Raw genomic sequence first — 11,867 nt, forward strand, 5'->3', positions numbered from 1 at the left:
AAGCTCGTCCACATGCAAGCCAGTAGTTACGCATAGACCAAAAGTGGAACTACCTAGTGATCGCATCAATGCTAGAATTCAATATATGAGAGATCATGCTCTCATAGGCAAATTTATTGGAATATGGCCAAACGAGAAAGCGTTAAGAGCCTGGATAAATGTTAAATGGCATCCAAAAGGACACATAACCTTGCATCTAGGTCCTAAGGGCTTTTTCATCGCAGTCTTCAACTGCTTGGAAGACAAAAACAAAGTTTTCGAGGGAGGGCCTTATTTCTTTAACTCTGCCGGGCTATTTCTCAGAGAATGGATTGAACGATTTAACCCTGATAAGGAAGATCTAAGCTGGGCACCGGTGTGGATCAGGTTGTACTCTCTACCATGGGAATACTGGGAAGAGGAGTCTCTCAAAGCGATCGGCAAGGTTCTGGGTGACTTCGTCAAGGTAGCAGAAGAAACAAAGACGCAGAGATATACCTCATATGCACGGATCTGCGTCTATATGGACCTGAAACAACCTCTGCCTGATACGGTAAGTCTCTTTCATGAAGATGTGGAATGGATCCAGTTAATTGATTATGAGCATGTACCCTTTAGGTGCAGGAAATGTCATGACCTAGGACACCTTTACAGAGACTGTCCATTAAATAGCAAACCTTCAGTTCAAACTGACCAGGAAAACCCATCGTCAGATGGCTTCACTAAGGTGATAAATCGTAGAAGAGGAAATAAAAAATCAGTAGTCCCGACAAAGACACCTCTAGGGGATCAATCAAAACCCTCTACTAGTAACAACTTTGAAGCTCTAGCCAATGAAGATTTGCAGGATCCAGACAATTTAACCTCCAATAAAAAAGGATCTAATCAGGAAAAGATTGAAGGATCCCAATCGAAAGCGGGGGAAAAGGATGTAGAACAAGAAGGTAATAAGCTCAAGACCACTTCAAAAACCTGGAGCCTCCCTGAAATGGATATAGATGGAACAGATCCCAGTATGGAATATGAGAAGGAACGAGATGGAAACTATCAAGAACCTCAAATCATGGAGGAGGATACGGAATCAATAGACATCGGCGAGCTAGATATCCTGGGCTTAGAACAAGCTTGTAAAACAGGAAATTTCGACAAAATACCTGATAGACAAGTGGATAACCTAGTGGCAGTCCTCAATAAAGCCCAAAAAAAATACTCATTAGGGGTTCAAATCGGCAGCCAATGGGATGGGAAATTCATCACCAAAGATAGTAAAAAACGAGGAAGGAAAACTACTCTAGAGAGAACTATCAAGATTGGAGAGGTATTGGTAGAATCAGGCAGATATGCTAAGCTAACCAAGTACTTCAATACCAACCCCAAGCCTTCCCAATGAAGTTGATCTCATGGAATATTAGAGGGCTTAATTGCCCAAGGAAAGGAAGACTATTAAAAAACATGTTAATGGAGGAAAAACCAGCAATTCTCTTTCTGCAAGAGACAAAGTGTAATTCGACAGTCTTGGAAAAAATAGCAGCAAATGCCTGGCCAGGTGGGTTAGTAACATTTGTTGATGCTCAGGGAGCGTCAGGAGGACTTGCAGTGCTCTGGGATGCAAGAATGATTCAACTAGTCAACATACATGCAAATAAAAATTTCATTCAAGCTATCTTTCATATAATTGGAACCAATATCTATGGTCACATAACAAATGTGTATTTTCCTCAAGAAACCCAGCACAAGGTTGAAATTCTGGATGCTTTAATGCAACTTAATACAGAGAGGAAATACCCGCTATGGGTGTCTGGAGGAGACTACAACATGATCACATCAATGGAGGAAAAAAAGGGAGGGCGCTGCAGAATAAACAGGGATGGCTCTATTTTAAAAGACTTCATCAAGAATAATTTGCTGATAGATCTTCCTACAAATAATGGCCTCTACACCTGGAACAACAAAAGGGCAGCACCAATGCAAATAGCTTCGCGTCTTGATCGATTTCTGATCTCTGATAATGCAATTCATCTAGGAGGAGAATTCACATCATCTATTCTTCCTTTTTCCGGCTTTGATCACTGGCCAATAGCCCTCCATTGGAATAGTCCTGGTTATAATACAAGGCGTCCCTTCCGGTTTGAGGCTTTTTGGCTAACTCATCTGGACTTCTATGATTTTGTCAGAGCATCTTGGCTAAAATGCAATCCGACGGATGGCACAAAGATGTCCATATTCCAAAGGAAGCTGAAATACCTCAAGGGTGAAATTAAACGCTGGAATCACTCTATCTTTGGCAACATTTTTAAAGCTAAGGAAACCCTCAATCAAGAGATGAAAGTTACTCAGCAAAGAATGATCTCTAAAGGACGCTTGGAAGAACTTACCAAGAAAGAGCAGTCCCTAGAAACTCAAATCCTTGAGAGAGAATTACAGGAGGAAACTCTCTGGAGGCAAAAATCGAGGGTTAGATGGCTGAAGGAGGGTGAAAAGAATAAGAAATTCTTTCACAAATCTACAGTGCAAAATGATCAATCAATTCTCTCACGTCAATAATGAACAAGGAGGCAAAATTGAAACCCATGAAGGAATCGAACAGGTGTTCCTCAATTATTTCAAGAAGATGAATCAAGAACCTGACATAAACATAATAGAGGCTATTGATAAAATCATCATACATATACCCAGATTAATTACTAAAGACCATAATACTCTCCTTCTCAAGCCCATAAGTCTTCAGGAGGTTGAAGTTGCTGTGCATCAGCTCAAAGCAGGGAAAGCGCCAGGACCCGACGGATTTACCTCAAATTTTTTTCAACACTTCTGGGATCTGGTCAAATGGGAAGTTTGGCAGGTGGTGGAAGAATCGCGCACTTTAAGATGGATGTATCCAGGTCTGAACGCAACATTCATTGCATTAATCCCTAAAGAAGAGGAATCCAACACTCCAGATAAATATAGACCGATTGCTTTGTGCAACATTATTTACAAGATTGTCTCTAAGGTGATAGCTTCCAGATTGAAGCCCCTGCTTCCCCTTATCATCTCTCCAGAACAATCTGGTTATGTAGAAGGAAGGCAGATTATGGACGAGATAATTTTAACTCATGAAATAATCCACTCTCTCAAGTACTCAAAAAAACCAGGTATGATGCTCAAAATTGATTTATCTAAGGCTTTTGATAGTATTAGTTGGGAATATATGCAAAAAATCCTCAAGGCCTTTGGTTTCGCCCCCTCCTGGATTAGATGGATCAGTAGTCTTATATCCTCCTCGTTCTTTTCCATTCTCATTAATGGAATGCCGTCGCCCACATTCCGTCCTTCTCGGGGAATTTGCCAAGGGGATCCTCTTTTGCCCTTTCTTTTTGTCATATTAGCTGAAGGGTTGGGCCGTAGCATCAAAGCGGCTATCCTTTCTCATCATCTCAAAGGTCTAGCTTTCCACCAGGCCCCTGTCTTTTCACACCAGCAATTCGTAGATGATAACATGTTATTTGGTCATCCTTTTTTCAAGAAGCTTGATCTTTTAAATCTAATCTTGCAAACTTCTCGGATGCCTCAGGAGCTCTCATTAACAAAGTTAAATCCCAGTTATTCTTCTTCAATACACCTCCCACCACCCAAAGAGCAATAGCCCGTATCCTTGGTTTCACCATCGCTACCCTACCCTCTAAATATTTGGGTGCTCCATTAATTGCCTCGGCTCTCAAGCATTCCTCTTGGAATAGCCTTTTAGAAAAACTGGAAGCCAGACTGTCCCTTTGGACTCATAGAGCGCTTAATATGGCTAGCAGGCTAGTGCTAATTAAAGCTGTGCTACAGTCCATGCCTATTTACCTTTTTTCCATTTTAGCAGCTCCTAAGTGGGTTCTCAAAGCTATCAAACAGCTTCAGCGTAATTTCCTATGGGGCAAATTGGGGCCAAATCGAAAGTGGGCACTAGTCAAATGGGAGAAAGTATGTCTTCCCAAAAAAGCAGGAGGCATTGGGCTAAGAGACCCAGAACACAGTAACATGGTAATGGGGGCCAAAATCTGGTGGAAATGGCTCTCTAATCCCAGTACACCTTGGGCCTCCCTATGGACAGCGAAATATGCAAGCAATACGCCCATGGAGGAGAGAATTAGAATGTCAGAAGTTAGTAAAGGATCGGTTATTTGGAACTCAGCCATTCAACATCGAGATATAATTCAAAAGCACAGTTTTTGGGATGTGAAGGATGGCCACACAGCAAGGTTTTGGGAAGACTCATGTCAGCAGCTTCCAAACCTTAGGGTTACAGTTCCGGGAATCTCAGATCAAGATATAAATCAATATGATAAGGTGAGCCAATTTTGGAACCCACACAATGCCCAAGAACATAGAAAGTGGAAAGAGGCCAGGCATATAATACCTCACAGCCCGGAGCAAACACAACTCTCTCTCTCCCTAGAACTTCAAAGACGGAAAATTCTCACTTCGGCAGGCATGGATATTCTCAGATGGGGATATGAGGAAAAGGGCACCTTCACAACCAGGGAAGCTTACAAAATAATCATCAAAGACAAGATAATCAAAGACAATTTATGGGATAAGATATGGAATTCCTCCATATGGCCGAAGGTCTCAACCTTTCTGTGGCTTCTTTCTCACAACAGGATTCTCACATGGGACAATCTCAGGAAAAGGAATTTCTCTGGACCATCTATTTGTCCCAACTATAAACAGGAAGAGGAATCAGCATTACATCTTATGCAAACCTGTTCGCTTGGAAGGAAATTGTGGGAAAAAGTCACATTCCGTTGTCAGAAGGAAGGCAGAGTGATTGGGGATATCAAAGGTACCCTTCGCACCTGGAGCCAAGTGCCATATCAAAGCCAACTCTTAAATACACTATGGCAACTCATACCGGGACTACTAATGTGGAATATTTGGAAGGAGAGAAATAGAAGGATCTTTAAAGATCAATCACAGTCGATTGAGCAGATATGGAGTGGACTACACCATAACATCAAAGAAACTTTGTCTATTAAAGGCTAGTCCAAAGAGGATTTCCCATCTCTCCCACAGGAACAAGCTATATGGGACAACTGGCAGATTCAATTAAAGCATCCGATCTCTTCAAATGATAACTCCTCAAAGCATCAAGATTCTCCAGCAAGTTGGACGCCACCGCCAATCAACGTCTTTCAACTTAACTTTGACGGAGCTTCGAAAGGGAATCCTGGGAAAACGGGATATGGTGGAGCCATCAGGAACTACCAGGGCACCCCCCTAATAACTTTTGTTGGCTCAATTGGCTGGAATACTAATAATGCAGCGGAACTGGAAGGATTATGAAGAGGGCTTAATCTGGTGCAAGAACGAGGATTCCTTCCTCTTATAGTGGAAGGGGACTCCCAGATTATTATCACCATGGCCTCAAAGCTTCTGCAGGGATCCCCGGTGCATAAGGTAAGTAGCAGTTGGAGAATGGCCACTCGACTTGAGCTCCTCAGACAATGGCTTACTAATCACCAAGAAATTTCCTTTAAACATATCAGAAGGGAAGGGAATAAATTGGCAGACTTTCTTGCTAATTTAGGAGTGGATAGTGGAAGGGAATTCTTTGAAGGCTCAATTTCCAGTATAGCTTTAGAGAATCAACTCTCCACCTTCAACACCATAGTAACCAGTGATATGCAATCGAAGGAAGACTCACACCCAGATGCGGGTGTCTTAATGAGATGTTAAAGCTCGAGCACGCGACGCCGCATTTGGCAATATCTGGAGTAGGTTTGGCAGTTCATGGCATGATATTAATTAGCATTTATGAAGCTTCAGGTTCAAGGCACATAGGGAAAGGATTTCAGGATGGCGCGCACAATTCACGGTTCATTTGTTCGGGTCTCTTCAGATAGTGACAGAGTCGCTCCGGTTTATTCAGGTAGTGATACTCTCTGGTGGTTATGTTCTCAGAACTTTGGCGTAGCACAGAGCATCTGGAAGCCACCATGGCTTCATAATCGCTCACTTCTAAACAGCTTCAGGTATTTGGTTTTGTTTCTTTTCGAAGGTGTCTGGTATCGTCAGTCAGTCTTCCCTATATGCGTCGGGTGTCTTAAGTCTCTGGTTTCGGTCTTTGCTGAAAGTGTCTGAGTTGGATATTGGGTTCATTCAGTCGGTGTTGGGTTATTTCTCATGGTCGTTTATATTCTCTGTGTGTTTTTCTTTGGGATCTTCAGAACGGAGGTCTATTCCCCCCGGTTTCTTTTAATTTGTGGCGAGTCACTTCCCTTTCTCCCTCAGTCCTTCAGCACCTTCAATTTGATAATCCACTCTGCAATGGCCCGGCGTCGTGGTATTCCCAGGCGGGGTAGTAACTCAGGATCCCGTGGAGGGTCTAGGGGTCGTGGTGGTTCAGGACCTCGACGTATTACCCCGTTAGCCTCTGCCTCGCCGTCTTCTCCGCCATCAGACCACTCTGGACCCTCCCTAAACAGCTCTTTTCACTCATCCCGGTTCAAATTCAAAAGCAGGCGTAATAAACCGACTATCTCAGCTATTATAACTGTCATCTTCTCGGAGGAAGAAGATGAGCTCACAGGCTCTGTTGAAACCTCCAAGGATCAGTCTCTTTCTCAAAATTCCAGTGACTCTCAGGGCAGCCTGCATGGTGATGTCCTCAATAATCCCGCTGTGTTGCAGGGAGAAGGCCAACAAGAAGAGTCTCCCCATCAGCAAGACTCTTCTCAAGAGAATATCATAGCCTGTGCGCCGGCGCAATTCTCTGGCAGCGTTCTACACCTGGTGACTCCTCCAGACTGCAACATGACAGAAGTTGAAGATAACGTGATGGTTCATTGGGTAAGCTCTCCCAACAAGGCAAATGAAGGCGACACAGACTCGCCACCTCAGGCATAACTATTTCTGCCTCAGCAAGTCATCTCATGATTTCTGGTTTTTGGGTGTAATTCTCAGGGGGTATGGCTTCCAATATCATCAGTATGGTTTTTATCATCCTCCAGGTTATGATTTTGGCTTTCCAGTTTTTTTGTATTAGCGGCAAAGAACAGAATTTTGTAATAGGGCGGCTCATACTAAAGTGTCGATCCTATCTAGCTCTATTTAGTCTTGGGTCTATGATTTTCATCTCTGTAAACAGAAGGCAATGTGCTAATCGCATCGGTTTTTCTGACAGAGGGCAGGCTACAGCCCCCTCAGAGGCTCAAACCACTTTGTAAATAATTTTCTTTTTTAATCTTAATAGAATAATCTTTATACAGAAAAAAAAATAGAGCAAGGGTTACACTCATTTAATATTTTACTCTAGTGGAAGAAAACCATACTGGTAAGAAACAAAGTACTTAGGGTTTTATTTTTTATAAGTTTATAGACAATGCATTTACCTATTAAGAATCTTTGAGGAAAAGGGGGAAACAAATATAGAATGCTAGAGGAAGTCTAGTTTCTAAGACCAAACCTTAGGAGGAGGCCCGCAAAATTTTCTTGTAAAGAATACAAATGTTAAAATTAGAAATCTAAGTCCACACCAAATCCATGCCAAACAATCTAACTGGAAAAATAAACAAGGAAAACCAAGTACTGAGGAATTACATGATCATAATGGACCTGGTTCGAACCTTGTGTGTGTTAGTGTCAATATCTTCATCCCTCTATCAGTGATCAAAATTCTCTTTTTACATTGCATTTTGGGTGTCTCATCCGATCAGCTGCATTCCATTAGGGTCATGGATCATCTGATGGCAATGGCATATTATCAATTTTCCCTCATGGTATTTACCCGCTGGCTTATTTTCGTGAATCCAGCTCATTTACAGTCATTTTCTATCTTTACAACTGCAAAAGTCATTTTTAGGGTTTTAGGTCACATTAGGTCTAGGGTTTTTTCATCTAAGACTTGGAAAAGCTCAATAATGGTCAACAGGCACATGAGGAGGTCAAATAAAGTCTCAGAATAAAAAATTTCAATAATCACATGCTCAGTGATTGATTTTTCCTCAAAACCTTGTTTTGAGGAAAAACAGAGTTTTATTGTTTTATGTATAAAAATTTCATATAGTTTCATTTTTCCTATATGTAATAAGTTAGAGATGCAACCCTGGTCACCTTGCCAAGCTCCTGCACTCTAGCTCTTGCAAAAGAGTCAAAAATTCAAAGCATTTAGTCCATCAAAGGCAAAAAGAAACTCAAACTTCCAAAACAGAGTTTTAAAGAACAAGTGAAAAGCAAAATTTAGAAAAGTGGGTTTTTGTAAGTGAAAAATTAAAGTTTTGGGTATATAAAGTGTTTTTCATGTTGAAGAGTTCATTTGTGTGCCAAAGAGGAAGAAATAAGAGCCAAGTCGTGTTTTTGAGGCAAAGAAGGCGATTTGTAGCAAAACCTAGCAGTTACACTTGGCGCGACGCACCTGGGTTGAGGTGCGGCACACCTGGTTGGCGCGGTGCACAGAAGCTCAAAAATCACAAACAAACTTCAACTGGCGCGGTGCACCTGTTAGTGCGTGTGGCGCACCTGTCTTTCAAGCCCGAAATTCATCCAAATCACCTCATTAAGCTCAAAAATCCTGTAAACTTCATTCAACAAGTAATTCAAACACTCCATTGTGCCCTTGCAAGAGTTTTCATTAGCTTTGATGGTGTGAAAATAGGTGAAAAGGAAAACCCTAGTTTGTTGCACAGCTTCATTGAAAAACTGCCTAGGGTTTGCAAAGTTGTAATTGTTGCTATTTTCTCCCCTACATAATTTTCATTTCCCTCCATTACATTTTCCTCATTTCATTTTCCCTCCCCTCTCTCATTCACATTCATCTATTCCCCTATCGCCAAAACTAAAAGTCCTAATACATAATCCCACTACTCCCAAACCCCAATTAGCATCTCTAAACTCTATCACTTCCCAAAAACCCTTCAACCAACATCACAATCCATCATTCACTATCCACCATCATCAAATCCCATTCATTTAATAGCAACAACTATTCTTCATATAAAATCTCTTCATGCTCATCATTGAAAACCAAATAGTGGAAAACATGGAAATAGATTCATCTTATGATAGGGATGAAGAAACAGTGAGTGATTCCTCCCAAGAAATTCATGAACCAAGAAAACCACACAAGGGAGGAAAACACATCTAGGAGGAGTCCACTACACTTACAGAGCTGTTGGCTTGTCCTCTTGCAGTTGCATATTTCAAACATCAATATTGCTACCAATTTTGTGAGATGGTGGAAAGAGTCAAATACCATCATGAGCTTGCTAGATTATTTGTGTTCCATCTTCACAATGGCCAGGTCAATTTGGCAGGTGTTACATTCACTTTGACACCTGAAACTATAGTTGAAGCAACATGTATTTCGAATGTGGGTGAACAGTGGAACAAGAGACAACTGGTGGACAAAGAACATTATGAGCCTTATATCAAGGTTGGCTATCAGAAGCAGATCAATAGGGTCTTCCCTTTCAGATACCTACAGGACACATATGCTCTACTTATGAAACTCATAATCAAATACTTCAGCTGTGAAGGCAGATTTTCTAGCCTATACACCTATCATGTTAGATTATTGATGCATTTTACAAGAGTGATGATGATGAACATCTCCTACTTCATGTGCCTGAATATTGAGAAAATAACCACATTTGTGCAAAGGAAACCTTCTCATCAGCAGTATAACAGTATCTATCACTTTGCATTGATCAAAATTGTGGTTTTGCATCAGCTGAGTTTACTGAATATTTCATGGGATGATTTCATTTCGCATGAGGTCTTCACAAGCCCTCAAGTGATCCCACTATTTTTTCATGAGGTAGGAGGGCCTTCACATCAGTGAGAGGTGCATGAGAATCAAACCACCAGTGTGCCAGTGTTTGTCACTTACCAAAAGGGCACAAGGAGATTATTTGCAGTAGCCAAACGAGTACTATCTCCACCTGGGGTGGAAGGGGTCTCGTTTCCTTCAACAGCAAAGCATGTACATGACAAAGGTAAACAACCAGTGCATGATGAAGGGCCTTCTAAAGGTCAAGAGAGAGATGTCATTCTCATTGAGGATGATGACTCTGATTTGGGCTTCCAAAGCTCAAAGCTCAAGGAGATCATCCAGGAACAAGAAGCTGACATTCATGACTTATCTCTTAACCTAGAAAGAGCTAATTGCGTTATAAAATACCTTGAGCAAAGGAAAAATTAGTTAGAAGACTAGTAGACTATCATCGAGTTGCAAAACATAAGAGAAAACCGGCAAGCATCCAAGAGGATAAAAATCAAGTTGACACCACTAGAGCAAGAGATTGAAGCTGATCGGGAATCTTGGCTTGAAAGGTCAAACATGCACCTGGAGAAGCTTCTGGAAAAGGCCAACAAAGAGAAAAACATGTTGAGGCACATGGCCTATCACTATTTGGCAAGAAACAAAATTTGCAAAGCGAGAATAAGGGCCTTGAAGGCCAAGTTGAGGAAAACTTTGAGGAGGAAGAAAGAGAAAGAAAAGCTCAAGATTTTGGCTGAGGCTTCCTTAGCCCAACATAGTACTTGATGCAGGTCACTCGGCCCAAATTTCAAGAAATTGGGCACACTTTTTGTCAATTTTGAATTTTGAAGTAAAAAACAAATTTTTCTACTTGGCGTGTAGCGCCACCCGGCACTCAATTTTGCTAGGGACAACCTCTGAAGGAAAACTCTACATTTTTGGTTTCCTCATGAAACATTATGAATACTTAGAAATTACTAGAATGTTTTTTCAAGTTTTGAGCTTCCAAAAGGGTCAAAAACACCTTAAAAATGCCCTTTTTGCCCCTTTTTGGCCACACAGGAAGTAGTGTTGGGAGAACTCAGTTTTGTAGGGGCAAATAGACACCAAATTTAGAAATTCCATTTGTTCTAGAAAGGAGATAGATAGACCTTTCCAACAAGCCCACTTGGAGAAAATTTGGTGCACAGGAAGGCCTCCAAAATTAGCCGCAAAAGGGCACTGTGCATAGGGACAGTGGCACGATGCACAAGATGGAAAATTGTCATTTTTTGCCAAAAACGCTGTTTTTCACCTAGTTTTTTCTTAGTTTGACTTTTATGTCTCTCATGGTCAAAATACTGATGTAAATTGATGTAACTTGATGGAATTTTATGTAAAAACACTAAAAATTTGCTCATGGGGGTAGATACATCATGAAAAGGTAGTTTTGAACTGAATGAATCAGTTTCCTAGGTTTTAGAGGCAAGTTGTTCCACTGCCTACTTTTTAGTTCTTAGTTTAGATCTTGTTGAAACAGCTCCTAAACTCATGAATTCGACCCCTAAATCCTACCATGAGTTGTTTTTTGCCTATATCTAGTAGTTTTTCAGTCATTTGTAAAGGTTGGGCTCTTGTGAATGCTTTGATCATTATTGTACATTCATCTCTGTAGTTTGGCAAAGGAATAGACTAGGGTTTGCAGTATTTTGTGGGATTCTTGTGGCAATTTGATTTGGTATTGTTTTTTCCTTCTATAATTCAAGTTTACATGTGTTTACGTATACCATCATCTCTCTCTGTTCAGCTTAACTTAATGAATCAAGTATAAAAGTAGAATTCATTGATGTTGTAGTGCTCTACCTAGGGTTTGTTAGGTTATTTATATTTTCAACTGTTTGAAGAGGATACCTAAGACTTTCATGCCCTATCCAACTCCTCACTAGGCTTAAAACTCTCCATCTCACTCAATTTGAAGTGCTAAACCATTTTCCTACCTCGCCCCACAGAAACCTCTGCAAGACTAAGTCCATTCCCCGGACCCAAATCTGCCTTTCACATTTGAGCCAGCAAACCAACACAAAACTCAATCAAATCCCTTTGAGCATATACCTAGCCTAAAATTAGTCTTTACATTAGTCATCTCAAGCCTTATTTGCTATATTTTCCTGAGATTGACAAGGAG

At 41.0% G+C, this 11,867-nt stretch overlaps 1 protein-coding gene across 1 annotated transcript; it reads left to right on the forward strand.

Annotated features, from left to right (window-relative positions):
* The first annotated feature begins 1,437 nt into the window (after window positions 1-1,437).
* Window positions 1,438-2,523, forward strand: LOC149183727 (uncharacterized). Its single transcript, XM_089415046.1, has one exon. It carries the CDS (start codon window positions 1,438-1,440, stop codon window positions 2,521-2,523), a length of 1,086 nt encoding a protein of 361 aa, XP_089271172.1.
* The last annotated feature ends 9,344 nt before the right edge of the window (window positions 2,524-11,867 follow it).

The sequence above is a fragment of the Pinus tabuliformis genome, chromosome 3_2, assembly GCF_031772625.1.
Source record: "Pinus tabuliformis cultivar Carrire ecotype Pingquan chromosome 3_2, CPIR1, whole genome shotgun sequence".
Taxonomy (NCBI): domain Eukaryota; kingdom Viridiplantae; phylum Streptophyta; class Pinopsida; order Pinales; family Pinaceae; genus Pinus; species Pinus tabuliformis.